The sequence below is a fragment of the Melozone crissalis genome, unplaced genomic scaffold (assembly GCF_028551555.1).
Source record: "Melozone crissalis strain CALT ecotype California unplaced genomic scaffold, PUWL_Pcris_2 ptg000029l_1, whole genome shotgun sequence".
NCBI classification, from domain to species: Eukaryota; Metazoa; Chordata; class Aves; order Passeriformes; family Passerellidae; genus Melozone; species Melozone crissalis.
This window is the reverse complement of record NW_026535807.1, coordinates 4,589,230-4,610,262: the sequence shown is the minus strand read 5'-3', so window position 1 is coordinate 4,610,262 and position 21,033 is coordinate 4,589,230. Positions and strand designations below refer to the sequence as shown.

Here is a 21,033-nt window from a genome sequence, read left to right as displayed (position 1 = left end):
GATCACACCCCTTTTAATTAATGAATGGGAGAATGCCAGCCCGTGTCTTCGGTTTCTCCCATTCCTTGCGGGGCGGTGAGGGTGGTGCAGCCCCTGGGATCCTCTCAGCCCACGGAGGTGCCGGGAATTTACCCCAAACCCTGCGGATCCAGGTGCCCATCAGGAGGCTGCGCGGCGCTCCCATGCAGGTGAGGCAGGATGCAGCAAGATGCTGCCTCCGGACTCCTGCGCTGTTTTGGAGCCCTTTCGTGGTACCCCCTGGCCGTGCTGCCTCAAGCCCGTGGTTTTCTCCTCGGTAGGTGCTGGATTGCACAGGTCTGCAGTGCCGGAGCTGCTGCTCCCTGGGGATTGGAGTTGCCAGGTCCTTATCTGGAGCCTCCCCTGGAGACACAGCCGGCCCGGACGCTGCTTGGCTTTCACCCGGGGGTGCTCAGCACAAGCCCTCGGACACCAGATTTGGGGGGGAGGATGGAAACTGTTCAGATGGTCATGCCCTGCTCCTTTGACAGCCTGTGTCTGTGAGTGATGCTTTGCCGGGGCACCGTGAGCGGATGGTTGTGGGGTTGGTTTGTGCTGGAGGTTGTGCTCTGGGAATTGAGGATTGCTGTGCTCTGGACTGGCCACTGTCCTCTGCAGAGCCACAGCAGCTGGGCTGATGGGGACTTTCAGGAGGGGAAGACTCTATGTTCAAATATATATACATATATATGTCTCTTGTTCTGTAACTTGATGGTAAAAATGCAGATTTGGGTTAACAGAGGTTCAGTTTCTGTGTAAAAAGACTCAGTGTATTATCACTGTTATAATATGGAAGTCTTTTGAGGATACTTTAAGTTTGCAATTTAGGTACTTAAGATTTGCAGTTTTTCATCTCCCCTTTATCAGCAGCAGTAGTAAAGGATTGTAAAATGTGACCTTTGCAGCTTCTGGATCGAACATCTTAATTTTGCCTTGTTCCTTAACCTGGACAAGATCAAGCTTTCCAGGCTATACTGCAAGCTGTGTCCCCAAGTAAATTGGCATTCAAGCAGATCAACTTAGGGCATTTTATTAAGTCAACACTCATGCAAAAGCCACCTCCAGAGCTTAATAATTATTTACTGAGTGCTCCTGGGTCATGAGAGAGGTTTTCATTAAGTTCAGAAAGCATTATGTTCAGCCACTTGTGAAGGTGTGTTTTAAAGACAGGAAGAAAAATGGAAAACTACTACATGGTGTACAACAACTTAAAAAAAATTCTGAGGCTTGAATATTTTTGTTTGTGGGGTTGGGTTTTGTTGGAGGGGTTTTGTGTGTGTGGGGGTTGAAGAAAATTTTTTTCCAAGAAGGTTGGTCCTCTGAATTAATTTCATTTGAAATTCAGCCCTTATCTCCTTGGTATAGTAGGTGTGTGTAGTGGATGGATGTTGCAGGGTTTTGCCTTCCCTCCCCAACCAGGTGCACTCAGTGCATCTGGGCAGGTGGGTGGGTGGGCACAGCCTTTTGGGCTGTGTTCTGTTCTGTGGGTGCAGCCCATGGTGCAGGGCAAGCCGTGCAGGTCAGGATACAAAAGCGTTGTAGGAGGCACAGAGAACATTTACCTCGATGATGGAGCAGGGACAGGCAGCCTATTTCTTTAAACGTGTAACCTTCAAGTGCGGAAACCTTTCATGTAGGAGCCTGAAACGCAGTCCTGGCTTTATTATAAAGGCTGATAAAGGTCTCCACACCGTTTTTGTAACTGCTTTGTCCTTGGCAAGCCGGGACGTAGGAGGGTGCCAAATCTTGAGCTTGTTTTTTTTTGCATTGATACTTCAAGCAGCGCCAGGCAGTTGGCGGTGAGCGGAGCGTCGCTGTAACCCACAATCAATTATTAAATGTTAGGAATGAGGTACAAAGTGCTCCAGGGAAAATGCTGTAGTAGTTGGAGTCCCTTACCTTGGCTGAAGGGGAAAAGGGATTGTGTAGGGTTTTTTTATTGTTTGTGGACTTTTTGTGTTTTGTTTTAGACTTTTTTTTGGAGTGGTGGTGGTGTGTGCAATCTGGCTCCTCCTTGCGTTTATTTTATTTTCTTTTGCTATTTTTCACTTTTCTGTCACTTCTTTCTGAGGCAAACAGCATTGCTGGCTAGCAGGTCAGAAGCTAATATAGACATTGTTGCTTCAGCCGCAGTACAGGGAACAGAAAGTTTCTTGAGGTTTTACTGCTTGGTAGAGAGATTGAAAACAGAATTTGTAGAGATCAACTTTAATGTTCAAGAAACTCTAGTAATTTTCTACAAGTGATGTTGGGAGCTGAGTGGTGGTCTCCTCTGAAAATGGCTTCTGGAGGTCAAGTATTTAAGTAGCCACCATTATAGCTTAATCTTTAAAGCAAGGGGATGAGAGGTTGCCAACATTACAACTCAAATGTGGGTACCTTTATTTTATTTATGAATAATTATGAATGGGATAAGGGTAAGACATAAACAAAAGCGTTTAAATCCGGTGTTATTTCTTACCTCTGATGCAGCTCAGTGGATTTCTTGAGGTGCTAAATCTGCTTTTCTTGGCTGATTTCTCTGTGGACTAACCCATTAACAAACACTTGGCGTGAATGGAGGGAAGAGAGCAGCAGCCTCCCTCTTATGTGCCATTTCTCAGTTAAGAGCAGGGAAGTCCATCCTGCCCAGAACAAGTGGCTTTGAAGGCTCTTTGTCTAATTTGTATAAGAAAAATTACATTGGAGACTTTTTTTCTTAAAAATATTCAAAAGTAGTTAAAGTTTCCAAAGTAGTTAAAAAGCAAAGTTGAGTTAATTATATTTTTTCCAGTTCAAAGTCTCCAGAGAAGTTTCTTAATCAATGCATAGATAGTGCAAAAATAATGCAAGTACATCAGATAACTCATAACTAATGCATGTGAACCAGAGCATTTGTTTGGTGAATTTATAGAATCTGAAAACAAAACTGTCCAACGAAAGATGAGTTTGTGTTTTTGCCTAAAGGGACAGATAAAATAATCAGTAAACATCTGGGAAGGTTATGGTCTCTGTAGGTCGATGGCAACAAAATCAAACTTGATTTTAATGTGATCAGTTGCCTTTTATTATGTAATGGCTAGCTGCATAATAACTCATGTATGCAGTAGCTAACATTTCCCAGGCATCTGTGCAAAGGATATGTAATTTAAACTATTTAATAAAGCTTTATCACTTCGTGATTAATTGGATTGGCTCATGACACATAACTAATAACTCCCAGTCTCTATTGCACTGTGCTTATTAGAGTGCTAATGGATAACTGGTTTAATCATGTGTCAATTAAAAGGATGAGTCGGTTTCATTTATTGCAATTAGATGGTTTCCATAAACTGTTTGCAGGAAGTATCTGAATTGCATCGTGTATTAGCTGTGTGTGGGCTCTGCTGCTGGCTCCACGTAATCTGGGGGTGAATCAGTTCGTGTAGGGGAGTTTTGGATCCACATGTCCACCCTGGATTGTTCTGTGGTACGTGGCACCGAGCGTGGTCACGGGACATCTGCCTCTGCACCAGCATGGAAGGGTCAAGAAGCTTTAAAAACGACAATTTTCAAAACTCTCTGGATGAAACTTTAGAAAATAACAAGTTTTTAATGGCTTCTTTGGTTGGAAAAGTGAGTTTCTGACAACATGGTCATGGAACCCAAACCATCTTCTGTTCCTTCTATTCTGTGCTTGAGATGAGCAGACATGGTGCAGAAGGGAAGCTGGGTGGGAGAGTGACCTGTGTGATGCATGGGACAGACTCAAAGGATGAGATACCGAAGTTTCAAAGTGTTTGATCAGTGCCACTCATGGCAGGTAGAAGGATGCTGGTGTGGGAGACTGTCATGCACACAGGGGGAGCTTTGCAGACACCTGGGAATAAATAACAGGAAATCTGTCCATGTTCCTTCCCAGTGCTTGTGACAGAAGCATCTGGTTAGGCAGGCAGGTGTTGTGCAGCAGCTTTTATTCCAGAGCAAGCATTATTTGGACTCACCTGCACTGATGGTGTGATGGTTGGGTGCCCATCTCCCTTGCTCAGTTAGTAATGGGTAGGAGGAGATGGCCCCAAGTTGTGCCAGAGGAAGTTTAGATTGAACATTAAAAAGAATTTCTTCACTGAAAGAGTTGCCAAGCACTGGAACAGCCTGTCAGGGAGATGGTTGAGTCACCATTGCTGGAGGTATTTAAAAGACACGTAGATGTGGCACTTGGGGACGTGGTTTAGTGGTGGGCTTGGCAGTGCTGGGTTAATGGTTGGACCTGATGATCCTGGAGATCTCTTCCAACCTGAACAATTCCATGATGCTGTGGCAGTAGCTGCAGTCTGGCAGCACGTGGCTGTCCATGCTGTGTTCAGGGCTCGTCTGCCTCTTTGCCATGTGAAATACTGAGCAGAATTGCAGAGGAAATGAAGCTTGGGAGCATCTTCACCCTTTGGGGAAGAATTTGGCAGAACAGCATTTTCTGGGACTGCCATCTCATTAAAAGTCACAATACTTGAAGCTTTTGTTTACAGTTTTTGATCAACAGTAGAGCCTTGAATCACCTGCAGGAAGATGGAAGTACACTTGGTGCAAGTAGGTAAAGTAGTTGTGTGAGCAAGATGAGGTTCCTGGCAGGAGCTGTTTGAAATGCTGTGGAAGTAATTTCTCCTTCCTGCTCCCTCTCTTTCCCCAACATTTTTGTATATGGAAAGGCTCTTCTGAGATGGTTTCCAGCACACTTGGCTTTGGTAGGCGGAGAAACAGTTCAAAATGAAAGAAGGTGGGAGGAACTGCTGGGTTACCAATTTTGCAACATTAGGTATCTGTAAAAATTGCCAGTAGCACACAAATGAGAATGCTGACAAGTGTGGTACAAAACTGGCCTTTTTCCAACCTGAGGAGAATGAATCCTTCCCTGAATGCAGCATTTGGGTGGCTTTTTTTTCCTCATGTATTACAGTGGTCTCTGAGATGGGATGCACAGTGTTGTTAGTGGGCAGAAAGAAAATGTGAGCACTTCAGCAGTACATGTATATAGTTCATAAATAAATAAGTAAACATTTTGAGGATGCATGTTCAGACATTCCTGCTAGGAATGCATAATCAAAACAATTGGGAGACCACTCATCTATAACTATCTTGGTCATGGAAATAAAGCATCTCTTGGGTTTAGAAATGTGAAAGTGGTTCAGATGTGCAGCCAGAAAACAAGCTGCTGGATTTAGATGTGAGAATGCTTCACCCTTAATTGAAAAGGGAGTGTTTTTTACAAGTATCACAGTCAATGACTTGTCTTGAGCAGCTAATTAGTACGATTATTCCGCAGCTGCATTAGTTTCACCACAAAGGTTTTCTCTTGTTTTATCAAAAGGATCAGTGTCTCTGTGAATGTTTCAACATGACAGGTCTTAAATAGCAAGATGGTCCCCTGCCTCCCTGCCCCCAAAATGTGTGCTCTGGAAGAGCAGAGTTTGATCTCTTGGGGCAGTAGGCGTGGGTTCTCTTTTTTGTTTCTGCCCTGAACTGTGTTCAACATCAGTCCTAAACAAAGCCAGAAAACTTCCAGCAGTGCTGGCTCTGCTTGTCACAGCACAAGCAGCAGGACCTGGAAGGGATGCTGGCTCCCAGACTTGCGTGTCCTGCCAGCATCCCACAGGTATCAGCACTGGAGCCAGAGGTGGGGATTTCAAGAGCAGTTTCCTCCTAGAGCCAGGAGGGTTAGTGCTGGCTTGCCAAGGCATGGCCCATGGATTTTGGTTGTGCAGGCTGAAAAAAGGATGAGTTGCTCTAGAAAGTGTCCATGGTGAAGTCCTGTGGTCTGTTTGCCAATGGTGTAGAAATGTCACTTAGGTGGTAAAGCTGAGCTGTCTGCTGGCTTGGGCCAGCCTGTTGCTCTTTGTAAAGTATGACTGGAATAAAGCTGTTACTGTTGTTTATTTTGCCTGGCTTTTGTATCTGGAAGTGCTCAGAAGATGGTGGTAGGCCTGGGGTGGTAGTTGGGTTTTTGGTGGAGATCTTTTTTCTGACTCTGAAAAGTCACTGCTAGCAAGCCCAACCCTAAAGTAGTGTTATGCAGGGAATAACTGAGCTATGTTTTGTCGTGTTTTCATGGGAGAGGTAGATTTACTTTACTTTGAGTTAGATCATTGGGCTGGAGTGTTATCCATACCAATCATTAGACTTGCTTCAGCTCTTTATTATTAATGAAAAAGGAATAAATGTGCCTACTACTGTCTATAAACGCATTTGTTTTTCTCGTGGGTGGTTGCTGTAAAATTTGAAAGAGCAAATGGCTCTTTACAGCTGGATGTTGGCGTTTGGGGAATGGTTTGGCTGCAGTCAGGGTAAGGCAGCCTAAGGTGGCCGCTGAGTACCTGCAGTAGGTCAGCTCTGAATTCCCCTCGCGCGGAGCCGCGGATCCTCACCCATCGCGCCCCACGTTCCCCCGTAACTGCGCCAGCTCCGGCCCCCGGAGCTGCCATCCCGCTTGGTGGAAGCTGAGCTGTCTTTCTCTGGTCTTCCCACAGCAATTCCGAGCATCCTGGCGCTTCCAAGCCTCCCTTAAGCTCCTCCAGCATGACCTCACGAATCCTGCTCCGACAGCAGCTCATGCGTGAGCAGATGCAGGAGCAGGAGCGTCGGGAGCAGCAGCAGAAGCAGCAGGCAGCCCAGTTCATGCAGCAGCGAGTGCCCGTGAGCCAGACACCTGCCATCAACGTCAGCGTGCCCACCAGCCTGCCCCCTGCCACCCAGGTGCCCATGGAGGTCCTCAAGGTACGCACCTTTCCGCTCAGGAGCTCCTCAAAACCCGCTTTGTTTGACAGGGACGTGGTTCTAAGCGTTTTTGGCGACCGAGTTTTGCAAATAAGCTGCTCTCTGGCTTAGTTTGCAGCTTGTTTTGTTGGCCTGGTAGCAAAGAATGGAAAAACTTTTAAAAAAGTTTGTATAACTTTTGTTTTCTTTCAACTTTGAGATCGCCGGAGGGAGGTTTTGTAACAAAACTGAGTTTTCCGTCATTTTCCCTTTGGAAAACGCTTCTCCATCTTTCTAGTGCTTAATTACTTTCAATATGAAGAAATTGTTAGTAGATAACAAATCAGTGTTTTGGTTTATAAAGGAAAACAACAGAATAGTTTTGTAAGATGGAGTCAAAACTCTTCACAAAGGAGTTCCTCAGAAAGCCTTAATCTGAAATATGGGTGAGTTTCCAGCTACTTGCAACGAGTCTTTGTAATCCTTTTTTTGTTTAAATGACTTGTTTGCTGTTAGTAGCTTTGGATTCCTTGTCCCACTGGAAACTGTAGGAGCTTGTTAGTGTCCCTCTGTCAAAGGGCATGTAGCTTGCTAATTACTCAGGGAAAAACGTGCACAGCTATAAGAAAAGAGATAATTTCACGCACTGCTTCAATTCAAGTAGGCTGAAGCACCGTGAAATGTGTGAGTAAAACAATGTCAAATGTTTTGGAGAAGTTTGCTGACATATTTCACGAAAATATGATTTTCAGCAGTTTTGTAGAGTTTGCTCTGCATTATTGCTGCATCTTTTTATTGCAGTTTGTTGTTTAGTCAGTGAGCATATTCTTACCACATAAGTTAGCTGAGCTTGGTGACAAACCGCTCATGTTGTGCTTTTTGCTGTTGTATACCAGTGATATGCAGTCAGCAATTCAGTTTTAAAACAGACTTGCTGGCTCAGGATTTTGAGGGGGTCTGTGTGACAGGTTTATGGGGAAAATATAGGGTGATTTTATTTATTGAATCTGCATTATGATGTTGTGTTGGCAGCACTAAAACTAACACTTGATTTGGGATCGTAGAGTCATAATCCAGTATGTGATCTAGGAGCAAAAAGGCAGCAGTTGCATTTTGAATTCTCTTTCTCCATACACACACATTTCCATTAAAAATTAAATATAATATTCTTGGAACATGTGAGCATATGTCTATAGTGAGGAATCTGAAATTGTCTGGGAAGAATTGTTTTGTCTAATGTTTGTGTATTACTCACAATGTTTGTGTATAACAATTTCTTCAGCTTGTTTCCAGGTTATGGCTGTTGTTATAATTCAGGTCTAGCAGATGTGTAGGTGCTATGAAATAGGGTTTTTTTGTGATGCACCTAGCTAAATAAACATATATTACTTGTATATGTTTATTACATATATTACGTATATACTTACATTACATTTTTTACATCCTTTCATCCTAATCTGTTAAAATATGAGTTTTAGGGTATTTTTTAAGTACTGTGAAAACTTGTTGGAAAGTGTTTACTTTTTTGATGATATTTTACTGATAAGGAAGGAATATAACATCTTGAAGAAGTATGGCAGTTGTCATTATTGTTCATTTTGCAAATGCCTCTTTCTATGGGAGAGGAGGGAAGGCAGCCCTTGATTTCTGAGGGACAAACTTCAGAAATCTCTGCAGCCAAAAGATGATGCAAATGGGGTTCTTGGGACCTGGCTTGTCACAGGATCTGTGTGCAAAGCTGTAACCTGCTGAAGCATTGCTAGGAAACACCCACAGGATTTGAACCTGAACCCTTGTCCCTTAGGATTCCAGAATGGTATTTGTTCCCCATTTCCCTCTGATGGAGAAGGATCTCCTGGAGAGAGTTAGGACACCTCTCCTCCGCTTGTCTTTAGCTCAAAATAAGAATGCATGACCACATAGAATAAAAAATTAGGAGAATGTGTCCTTAAGCAGCTTGTAAAATAAAAATAGTTACTGGCAACAGGTACCTTTTGGCAATGGAATTCCATTTTGAAGGTGATAGTTGTGGAAATATCAGCAACCTGATGTCTGTCCTCTCATCACCTACATTTCCATAAGTAACAGTCAAAATCAGCAAAAAGAAGTCCTCTGGGACTCTGCCTGTGAGAGGACAGAAAAACTGCAAAACTGAGGAAAACAGCAGAACTGCTTTGCATAGCTTTGCTGCTTGTGTTTTTGGTGGAGGAAAGCAGCGAAAGATGCACCCATTTACACTCATAACAGTGGGCCAGTTCTGTACAAAAAGAAATTACTACAAAATGCCAGGTTTGAAGTCATGATCTTCCTGAAAATTGCCACTGAGGCTTCAGTGAGAGTAAGATTTGGCAACAGATCTATATAGTTTTCTTTGTGGTTTTTGGGGGGATTGTTTTGGGGTTTATTTTTTTTTTTGATTTGTTTTTCCCAATAGGATATTTGGCTCAAAAGCTGAGATTAACAATAACTCAGGATCTTCCTGGTGCCAGTGTGCTGACAGCCAGCTCTGGCTGCAGTGACATCATTTCCCTGCAGCTGCTTTTTACACTTCAGTTGTTTTTTAGCTGTAGACAAATTTTCCATATGAGCTCTACAGAAGTTTTAATAGATAAATAGGGAGCTAAGTTGCTAACTTTACTATTCATATGGTCTGAATTTAGTGACCTTAAAGAATGAGATAGACAAAAAGGGGATTTTTTTACACTTTCAGGAATGTTAACCTGCAAGGCAACTTTGTTTAAAAGTGATCTTTTTCAATATTACTTCACAAACAACACTCTAGCAGCTGATTTTGTTGTTGTGTTTCCTTGTTTGTTTGTTTGTTGTGGTACTTTGCATCAAAAAAATCCCACTCTAAGCCTGTTGAATTTCAGTGTTTAGTGGTTTTAATTATGTTGTGTGACTTGCCCTTTCACCCATATCTCACAGTGTGAGAAGGAGAATAATACTTGCATATCTGAGGATGGTAATTCAGAATGACTGGTTTAAAAAGAAGCCAGAGGTGTTAATGAGCTTGGATTTTATATTTGTTTTCAAGATATCCATTTAGAAACAATACAGAAAGAGAAATATGTACTAATCTATGTCACGTTGCATAGGCATCTCCAAATTGCATAACATTTTATGCTCAAGGCCATGTGAATAAATTGGATTTCATTTTCTTGAGTAATGACTTCTCATTGCATCACTCTTCTGCCAAGTAATGTAGCTTGGCAAGGTAGGAGATGACCTGCTGGAATTCAAATTTTGCATTGCTGTGTGCTGCCTAATTAAGAGATGGTCTGGGAGTAGGTTTGATGCTTTTGGAACAGTATCCCTTCAACTCTAATAGCAAAAGGAAGATTTGTTACAGCTTGTGGTTATCCTTCTGCACAGCTGGGATTGGCTTCCAGGGCTGGTTTGTCTTTGAGCACCTTCTCATCCATCTCCAACACTACAGAGAGATGTCACCAGGAATTCTTTGCTTCTGCTGTAATTCGCCTTCTTTCTCTGCCTTGGAAATAGGAATATAACATAAAAAATTATTTATTTGAGTAGTTTCAAGCCGTAGTAAATCTCATTAAGGATGGGATCCCATAAGGGCCCATGTGTACTATAAGGACCCATTCCTTATGTTTTTATTTATTTATATTGAAAAGGATTAGCATCTTTGCAAAAAGTTCATTTTAAAACTGAATTGTTGCTGTGCTATGTGACTTGTATAGCTTTGCCTGGTTTTTGGATCAAGCTTACTGTATAGAAGTATGACCCAATCCCCTAAATCCTTTGAACCTGCCCAAAAACCAGTGTGGCACTACAGTAGCTGTGGCTGGTGTGTGTCCTCCATGGGAGAGGAGCACAGGAGCCTCCTTAGGAGGCAGAACAGAAGCATTCTGAGGAGGCAGCACAGGCTGGTGTGTGTGTGCTCCATGGGAGAGGAGCACAGGAGCATCCTCAGGAGGCAGAACAGGCTCTGTGTGTCCTCCATGGGAGCAGCAGCACAGGAGCATCCTCAGGAGGCAGCACAGGCGGCTCAGGGCCAGCACCGGCCCACGGAATTGCAAATCAGTTCCACTGAAAATATTACCAGTTCTTGCAGGATTGAAAACATTTCTGGTGGGCAGCTGACACCCAGCCCTCTGCAAGTCTCACTAGGCAGATGGAAGGTGGAGAGTGAAGGGTGAACATTTCTTCCCTCTGGCCCTCCATGGTGCTTGTTGGCGTTCCTCGGTGCGTGGATGTGACACTTGCTGTCATGGTTCTGATGTGATGCACCAGGTCACAGGCTGATGGAACCTAAACTGGGGATGTGCTCTGGGTCCCTGTCCCTGCTGCTGCATGCAAATGCTCCCAGGGATGAGGTTGCTGCACATCCCCTTCCTCCTGAGCGTTGTCACACCAAGTACATAGCATGACAGAAATCTGCTGGACTTCTTACACCTCTCTCTCCTTCTTTGTCTGCCTTTGGGGTTTGTAGAATTTAACTTTTCTTTGGCACAGATGGGAGATGCTTGATACTACTGCCAAGATCAGCCTCCAGGGCTGCAGTGGGAACCTGCAGTGGTACAGATATCTTTGGAGAGCTGTGTAAATGCTTTGCAGGTGATAAGGTAAAAGCAGGTCTCCTCACCAGCAGGTCCATTTCATCCCCTTTTAGCTTGTGTTTGGAGAATAAGGAAAACAGTTCCCTTGCTCCAGGGTCCTGCTTTGGGGATCTACATGTTGAGGTCTCTGCTTTCTGGACAAAAATCTCTACTTGTGCATATACTGCCAGCCCTTGCTAATAGGGCAGTTCACCCCAAAATATACACATGTATATTTTATATATATATGTATCTAAAACATATGTATGGAAGCATAGGCCACAAACTCAGTTTTAATGTTTCTCCTTAAGGCATTTTAGTAGTCTATCTCCATACAACAATGCTTATAATATGCAAAATATTAAAAAAATTTGTCTGCCACTGAAGCCCTCACTTTGTATTCCCCCTGCTAAACTGCCTGAGTTTGTGACTTCATGGTAGATATTAATTGCTCTTTTGGTGCCAGAATTTCATCATGGCCTTTCTTTCTTGTCCTAAGCAAAGCCTAGAGCCCGATCCTGTGTACTGGATTCCCTCTCTTACTTTATTATTCCAACATCTTTGCCCACCTCATGGCAGTACTGTGGGCTGATCACTGCTGATACCAGAGTGGGTGTGATTGTCTTCTGCTCAGTGCCATCCCATTGCTGCAGTTTGTGCTCATCTTTTCCTGTTCCCACTTTTCTGAGTGGACAGGAGTGCAGGCAGCCAGCCTTGCCTCTCTCCTTCACCCTCATGTCATTACTCACTCAGACTTTAAATGTGCCACCACAATAATCTCTGCATCAGAAACCCTGTGTTTCTTCATTTTTGAGATGCCAAGCATTTCTTCCATTTGATGTTAATGACTATTGGACATATATAAAAAAAAAAACCACCTCCTATAAATTTTCCAAGGTGCTTATTCCAGAGAGTGACCTGTGGAAGCTCTGCCTGGCAGGGAAGGCTCAGCAGCTGGCACTTGTGTTCTTGGTGTAATAATTACCATAAGACTTCATTGTGTGGAGGACTTATCTCACAGTTCTGAAGAACAGAACAATGGGATGGCAAGATAAATGTGTGGCAGTGCCTGCCCCAGCAAATGTGTGTTTGTGGACATGCTTATCTGATTAAAAGTTAATTTAATCTCACCTGGCAATGGTAGATAGTAGTGTGTACTGGTGTGTTAGGTAAGCCTGGTGTGTATTTCTAATCAAGAACTTAGACGAGTGATTTGCCAGACTGAGTTTTGGCGAGCTGCAGATAAAGCATTTAAACTCAGGTTACTTACACTTGGTGACATAGTTTTAGTCATCAGCAGAGAAGAACTTGGATTTAGCTACAGAACCACTGAAGTCTGCCTTGCCTCTTCAGCCTTCATGTAAGTAAAAGTATCTCTCAGGCCTTAAATCTTTTGCTTGCTCAGTGGGTTGAAAGCTATTTTAAAACAAGCACTGGTGCTTGAGGTCTGCATCAGTAATAGAGGTAAAATGTAAACTCTTGCTTAACACCCAGGGTATTAGACATTAAAAATGCATGGAATTTGAGGGGGCAACATGCTTCTGTGTACAAGTATCTGATGGTTGACTGCTAGTGCAAAACACTGCTCTCACCCTTCGTCCCAAATGCCCTTTTCCTACGCATGCAACATGTGTGCACTTGGTTCTTGAGAGAAATGGTTGTTGCTGATGAAGGTGTCTGATTTTCCATCTTGTTTCTTCAGCTGTGGCACAAAAATGCAGCTCCCAAAGTTGTGGGGCAAACTGTGCTGCTGCTGGGGTTGAGAAGATTTCTTGGGAAAGTGATGTGAGCAGAGTGGGGAAAATAGGTGAGAAACTGCTCCTCGTCACAGAGCTCTTGCCTTGCAATTTCACAATAGTTGCCTGGAAGTTTGAAATAACTTATTTGCCACGGAGGAAATCAGAATATACTCAGACAAAATAATGCAGACAGCTGGAGGTCCAAGCTCTGATTGCTCATTGAAAATTCTTGCTGGTTTATATCCTAGTTGGTGGTCTTGAGGATTTGCTGTCTTCCCACTGGCAGGGGAACATCCACAAAATTAAGAAGAGCTTGCTAAATTCTGTCTGTTACAGCTTCAAAGCACTCTTTTTTTTATGGTCTAGACATATTATCTACTGGCTGAGTTACCAGACCTTGGGAAAATGATGGTTCACCATGTGTCAGTGGCTGTTTTGGACCTGCAGAAGATGAGTTAATCTTGTGCAGATTAAGATTTGTAGGTGCCCATAGTTGTGGGTATTAAGAGCATTGATGAGGCTCCACAGCCCCCAGGTTTTAGCAGCTGGTACCAAGTCCTTCGTCAGGCAACATGAAACTTAATAACCACCTTACTCCTGGAGCCAAGGCTGTGAGAGGAGGGTGAGTGCTGGTCACTGCAGTTGTGTTTGCTGAAGCCATGGCTTAATTTAGCAGAAAATAATGCCCAGAGCCACACAGTGCTGGCAAACGTGGGAGCTGGGGGGAGATCCAGGGGGGCCTCTGCTGACACCTTTGATAGGCCTTAAATTTTAAATATGAAAACTCAGATCTGCTTAAAGTAATCGTTGGGTATTAGGTATACTCACAAATATTTCAGTTCTTCAGCTGGTTTGGCAGCGTTATTCTCCGAGATGCTGAACCTGTGTAGTGAATGAATTCAAAGTGACAAGCTGGAGGCATTCCTGCCATTCAAGAGAGGCTTAAGGAATTTCTTATTGGCTGAATTACAAATATGTAGCATTTTGCCCAGCACTGCATGGCAATTTCAACCTGCCTGACCGTGACAAGATTAGTACTTTTCCTCCCTCTCCCCAGCAGTAATTTTTTTTTTTAAATTAGATTAAGAAGTACCAGGCAGAGATGCAAAAGCTTGAAAGAGTGAAAACCAGCCTTACCTTGAATGATTCTGTCTGTCATTGGATTGGTTCCTTAATTAGCCCCATGTCCTTTAACCTCTTGAGAAATAAGTAAGGGATAAATTTGGGGATAAAGACAAAGACGCCTGGAGATTTACCACACACCGCTAGGTAATTCATCAAGGAATGTTGGTAATTAGCCCTGCCTCTTTCCTTTCTGGCTCATTTAATAAAACTGGTTGATTTAAAATAATGCCTGCTGGTTCATTATCAACTACTTTAAGAGCCAAGTTATGAACTTGAAACAAAACCCAGTATTGTGTTGTCTGCAAAGGACCTGGCAAGCGTGTTTTGTTTTGTTTTTTATAAAAAAGAAATTGCTCTGTCTGGTCATCAGTCTCCCCAGCTTGATAATTAAATATTACTTTGTTTGGATTACCATTTGGCTTTTTGGGTGTATTTATTCCTGGTGTCTACTGCTGAGAGGCAGAGAAGAGGGGAAAAAATCCAAGATCTTGAAAAGGTACATGTCAGATGGTGTTAAGAAAGCATGGCCTGATGGAATTCAGCTGAATAAGGACTTTACAATAGTAGTAGTTGTCCAGTTGAGGAAATGGGCAACTGTTTTAACCCTTTATCTCTCAGAAGTGAGTGCCAGCTAAGTGCCTTGTCCTTTCAGCAAAATGATCCATTTTATTAACCCATCTCTTTAGTGCTTGTAGTGGAAATTTTCCCCGAGATGAGGACAGAACTCATCTAGTTTGTATTTGCTTGGGACACCTTGTACCAGTCTCTCTTTTTCTTTATAGATGGGAACAGCATTACTTGGAAGTTAAATGAGAGGCTCAGGCCAGCCCTGGATCAGCACTGCTGCCTTTGCAGTGTCTGGGAGAATTTCTCAGTGTGCACTTGGAGTTTGTTACAGCAACACTTGCTGGCCAGGGGATCTGGTTGGGTCAGTCTGCCTGAATTAAAGCATGAACTTACTGTAAATCTTCCTTTAATAATTCATGTCAGACTTGGGTTGCAACACCTCTGAAACTGTTGTTTCAGGAAAAGCTGTTGTAGAGGAAAAGCTGGCAGTGCTGGCCTTCTGCTGATGGAATCCTCATCTTTCTGAGGACTTTCTAAGTCTAATCCTAAGACTTTCTGAGCATGGAACCTCTCAGTATCATTTGGAGCAGAATTGGATGTAGTGTTCCAGTGCGAATAAGAAAGAACATCCTCCTGCTCATCTTCCATCCATCTCTTTTCCATCCCCTGGGATAGTGCTTATTCTTGGAATCTTGTGTTGCATAGGTGCTTTTGTGACCCAGCAAAACTATGTGTCTGCTTTTATATACTTGGCAGATTAATAAATAAAGAAAGATATAAATGTGATGGCCTCTGTGGAAATAGAACTCTGCCAGTGATTCTTTTGTCACCAATGATAAAAATGACTTGCTGCTGCAAACAGTTGCAGGGAGGCCTCTGGGGTGTTGGGGTAACAGCTCAACCCTGCAGGTTGTCACTGAAGTTCTGCCACTGGATGCCGGTTACCTGCTTATTTATTATTTTGAGACCTGTTAATAAACTCTAATAGTTAAATTGATTTTTAAACTAGGTTTGTTTTTTCCAGCTTGTAACAATGTGGAACAGAAAATTGATTATCTTTTAACCAAAATAAGCCCCAACAAACAAAACTCTAATACCAGTTTTTGTAAAGTTAGAGTGTGCATGCCAAATTAATAGTTTGGGTTATACACATCATCCTGTTATAACATACTGGAACAATATTTATTATGGACCTCTGTGACTTTGAGTCCTAGACTTACTGAATATCAGTAGCTGAAGTTCCAGTCAGTTGTTTCAAAATTCTTGTGTAAATTATATAGTGCAAACAGATTGTTTTTGAGTTGGTCCCCAGCAGCAGGCACTTTGACATCAGCATTACAGTAATTAAACAGTAATTCATAGTGCTGCACTTCCATAATTTCTCAGCAGATGGCATTACGGTTTCCAGGACTGTATTCCTTGGGAAAGCTCTCAGCTGCCAGGGAATTCATCATTCTGAACTATTCCCTTCACCAACGAGGGCTAATACTCAGCTGTTAAGCCTGTTTTGACACATTATATTAATCGTGTTGTTTGGTTGTATTGTTGTATTTTATTTTCCCAGAGATGCCTTTAAGCCATTAACCAGGTATAAAGCTGTATGTGGTAGTTACTGCATTTGAAAACTAAAGCAAGCTGCCTGGTTTTGAGTAAAATTGCTACTGATGTCCAGCAGAAGAAATATAAACTTTTTCAGCAGGTAAGACTAGAATATAAAAAAAGGTTAAAAAACAATGTTTTCTATTGAACATTCCCAGTCCTCAAAGCCATGTGAGACACAACTGTTCTGTGTTAAATTCTACCCCCTTCCTGCTTTGTCCTGCAAGTCCTGATTTTTGTAGAAAATGTCAGCTAGTGAAAGAGAAATCATTTGGAGCAGAATTTGATGCTATTGTGCAAACAGTAACAAGTATTAGTGTGTTCCTAAATAAATGTGGCTTGCAGAGCACAGAAGGCATCAGCTGGTTTTGGGCACCCCTCCTGTGTGCATCACTGGCTTCTGAGGATGTTTTTGTCACTGACCTGGCTGGAATCCGTGTCCTGTCCCCCATGGACACTCTGACATCAGCAGGACCGTGTCTTGCGTGTCTGAAGAAGCCAAAGTTTCAAAGAGCTGGTTTTCTGTCTGGTAACAATGTGCTCCTTGTGTCTGTCTGTGTGTCCATCCTCCCTCTCCTCCTGCGTGCAGAGAGGGGCAGATCTGCTCACCAGGGAGCATCACAGGCCGTGCCTGTGCCATGGATCCAGAATGAGCTCGGGGCACCTGGAGTTATCCTGACCTACAGTCCAAACCACTCCTTTCATCTCAGAGGAAGCTTGCAAGTTAAGCAAGGCAAATCAAAGCTTGTATTTCAGGATGCCTTCCTAAAACTCACCCAGAAGTTCCTGGTTGAAACCAAAACTAAATTTTGTTAGTAGACATAATGGCTGGCTGTGAATTAAATCTTTCTGTTCTGTCAGAGGAAAATAGCAGTTTTCTTCTTGGAAATTAGTCCCTTCCTTGAAGACATTTGAAGGCTGAGGTGTAGCAAACAGCCTGTCTGCCTCTCTCAGGTCTTCATAAAGCTCATGCCAAGACCTGCAGGCAACACACTAAATTTTAAGACTACTTCTGAATTCCTCAGGCTGGACTTGTCTGCTTGTGTTTTTTTCTATAGGTGTGTGGACTTCTTTTTCTTCTTCCTTTTTTTTTTTTTTTTTTTTTTTGGTCAATTTGGGCAGCTTTTTCCAGTTGGTAAACTTTTTCCAGTTTACCAATATCAGTGATCCAGAGTGCCTTTGCCCTTAACCAGCATCTCAGTCCTGATAGCACCTAAGTGATAAACCTGCTTTTGGGGAGACAGGTTGTTTTTACTGGGGGGGAATATCTGCTGTTACTTCTGCTGCAGCTTCATGTGGATTAGGGTTGTTCTGTTGAGCAATGTTAACATTTCAGACACTGCTTCAAAATTAATTATAACAGTGCTTTAAAGTTCATTTTTGTCTTGTTAAACAGAAAATTCTGAGGAGTGAAACTTCTGTTAAAAAAATCATGGCAATCATCTATATTATCAAAAGTTACTGATTGAAAACTTGTCCATTGAGCTGTCTGAAAGCATTTTTTCTGTAGTGCTATACAGAATTCTGCTTCCTGACTGCCACCAAAACCATACTTTGCTGAAGTACTTGTGAAACTGTTTAGGGAGGGAATAAAATGACCTTGAATGAGTCAGCACTTGTGTGTAGCAATTGTAAGCCTTCCGTGCTCTTTGCTTTCCAAAAGGAAATGAATTCTGGACCACAGGCACCATTCATTGCAGGGCACTTAATGGGCTCCATTCACATCAAAGTTCATATATTCCTTAAGGCTTCAGCCCTGTATGGTTTGCTGTGTAAAAGAAAAAATACTATTTAATCATGCTACTTTGGCTTTTCAAAAGAGTTTATCCTTTTTGTACACTGGCTTTTTGAGGGAAGGAGTGATTCCTTCTGCTCTGGAACGCTGCTTATGCCATTAGTGGTGGCTCTGTGCAAAGTGCCACTTCCTCCATGGGTCACTGTTCCAAATTGCCTTCTGTCTTTCCCTGCACTGTTTGATCTAAGACATGAGGAGAAAGCTTCCAGCCACGGCTTCTGCGGGATTATTCTTCTCTCTGAACTTGCACCTTCCCCAAGGAAATGTGTTAATTCCATTTGTCTGCCTTGGCTGAAGGCTGCAAGGACCGAGTTGGATCTCAGTGGCTCTGCATGATCTCAGCACAGCCTGGATGCTCCTCCTTGGATGCAGAGCGAGGAATGTGCTGATTGCTGCTGGAGCCAGGGAACAATGACAGATAACTGTTAGAGGAACCCAGTTCAACTTTGCATTTTCCTCTCTGGTAGCTGCAATTCCAGAAAACATGCCCAAGTAGCTATTCCTGCCAGCTGTACATAGTCAACTCAGAAAAAAATCAAAAGCAGCTTTGACTGTTACTCAGGCATAGAATCCTGGAATGATTTGGGTTGGAAGGAACCTTAAACATCATCTAGGCCAATCCTCCTGCCATAGAAAGGTGACTTTTTAAAAATCAGTTTAGTGGTTTTGTTTACCTGGGTTGTTGGTGTGGTCCTGCAGACATCTGTACCTGTGTCACAGGGAGCTGCTGTGGCAGGGCAGGAACAAACAGTTGGACATCAGCCCTGACACCTTCTGGGGCTGACTCTGCCTTTACAGTGGAGCAGAAACACAGTTCTGAAGTCAATTCCCAGTTGCCCCCAAGTATTACATATTAGCTTGTTTTTGCCCAGTGCTGTTGATGAGTATTAATTAGATTCTTGTCAGAGGAAATTAAATCAGGAGACCTCATGTTATGCAGCCACTCCTGGGAGTTCAGTCTGAGAGCAGGCTAGAGCTGGTCTGACACCAATGGCTTGAAACACATCACAGTGTTCTGAACCATTCACCTGTGGGTCCCACGTCTCAGACCACTTTGTTGGCTATGGTGGATATAGTGGCATCTTCTTGGCTCCAGCAGATGTTAAAATATCCGGAATTTTCATTTTTCATCTGTTGAAACTTCATTTAAAAGAAACTCTTCAGTGGGAGCTTAATTGTATTTTTAAAGCAAATTAAAAACCATCAAAACAATTGTTCCATCCTGTAGTGTTATGCTTAAATGGGTTTATTCTTGAGGTTTAAAAAAGGACAAGGGAGGTGGGGAAGTCTGAGTTAAGATCTAGTTAATCTCCATCTAGTCTCTAACTACATCCCTAGCATCTGGTTGCCTTGAATTGTGTTATGTCCCATACAGTTCCTTGGGCAGCTACAACCTTGTGTGTGTTGTCAGTCAATGATCTGAGGGATGTTGTGAAGTACATGTCATGTTTGTATTTTTTAGTGTTAAGAGGAGATACAGTTTTTTGCATAAATACAACTTTAGTGAAAGATGCTTGGCCAGTTTCCCCTTGTGAACATCAAGCTGTTCTTGCAATAGCACTTCAAGGGTTGCGTTAGTGCGGGTCAAGTGCGGTTTAAAATAGGATTCTTCTGAGACCAAGCCCCGCAGGCCCTGAATTTCTCTCTCAAAAGACATTTTGATCTTCTGACAAACTATTGCTTCTGAATTTCTTGGTGCTTCATATTTGCAGCCAACCTTTGGAGAACTGGAATGATAACACACACTCCTCTTTGTGTTTTGTGAATGTGCCTCCCCTGGTGAGTCCATGGCTTGTGCTTTTTGAAGTTCAGATGAAATCATTAAAAAGAGTTTTCTGTAAGATGTTTGGCAAGATGGAATTTTTCTGGTGTCATGTAATAAAATGCGTTTCCAGTCCTGCAGAAAGAGTCCTAACACTTACCTTGACAGGATTTCACACAGGAGAGAAACAAGAGCTTGTGTCCCTTGCAAGCAGGAGGTTTTATATTTGCTCACATGCTGCAAATGCTGCTCTGACAGGTTTGTGCATATGTTGGGAAAACACCATGGCAGAATTTCAGACTATCTCTTTATATAACCTGTTTTTCAGTCCTAATATTTTTGTGATAAGCAACACACTTGTGCAACATCTGTTGAAGTAATGAACCTGAGTGCAGTTCTTTATTACAACTGCCATATAAACAGGGCTCCTGACAGCTAACTGGGGTTTTGTCCAAGATTTCACTCCTTCAGTGAAATCCTGCCAGTGCCCCATCCTTTGGCCTCATTGAGGGTTGTTTATATGGACAGCAACTTCTCATTTCACAGGGTAAATAATTATTTGCCTGCCATATGTGAAATACCATGAGGAGGAGAATTTTCAACAGCTCATCTCAGGGAAGACATGGAGGGGCAGGTGTGGAGAAGGTTAAAAAAAATCAGCCAGGGGATGTATCTTGTTTTTGTAGGTATAAAATAGATTGTGATGTCATGGCTCCCTGCATGTAAAGCTTGAGATCTTAAAGGGCTGAATTGTTGGCATCCTTGTTTAATAAATGAGCCCATGTTACTCTTGGTTTTTTGGGAGCTGAATGATAGCTACTGTCTGACTGTTGTGGGAATAAGATCGTGGGGTGCAGAGGTGAGGTCATGCAGCCTAATCCCTATTTGTCCTAAATATGTCCTTCTGTTACAGAATTATTATAGTGACATGCCTTTAGCTAAGAGATAACTAAAACACTAAATTCCATTGCAGTTTCTGGGTTTAAAATGAAGAGTGAAACAAGCTTACTTAATTTCTTACTCTTGTTACTTTTAATCTCTTGTGGCTGCTCTGGTGTCTGCTCTGGCATCTACTTTGTGAGTGACATGTCAGGAAAGAAAAGATGTGATGTTGCTTAATGGAAGTGTTGGACTTGAGCACTCCAATCCCAAGGAAGAGCC

The 21,033-nt window shown here is 42.7% G+C and overlaps 1 protein-coding gene across 1 annotated transcript in view; it reads left to right on the top strand.

Annotated features, from left to right (window-relative positions):
- The window catches only part of MITF (melanocyte inducing transcription factor), a 97,231-nt gene that overhangs the window by 48,401 nt on the left and 27,797 nt on the right, over positions 1 to 21,033 (top strand). The window contains exon 2 of the mRNA XM_054280969.1: positions 6,498 to 6,744. Within this exon, the coding sequence (XP_054136944.1) occupies positions 6,498 to 6,744 (247 nt within the window). The remainder of the gene's footprint in view (positions 1 to 6,497; positions 6,745 to 21,033) is intronic.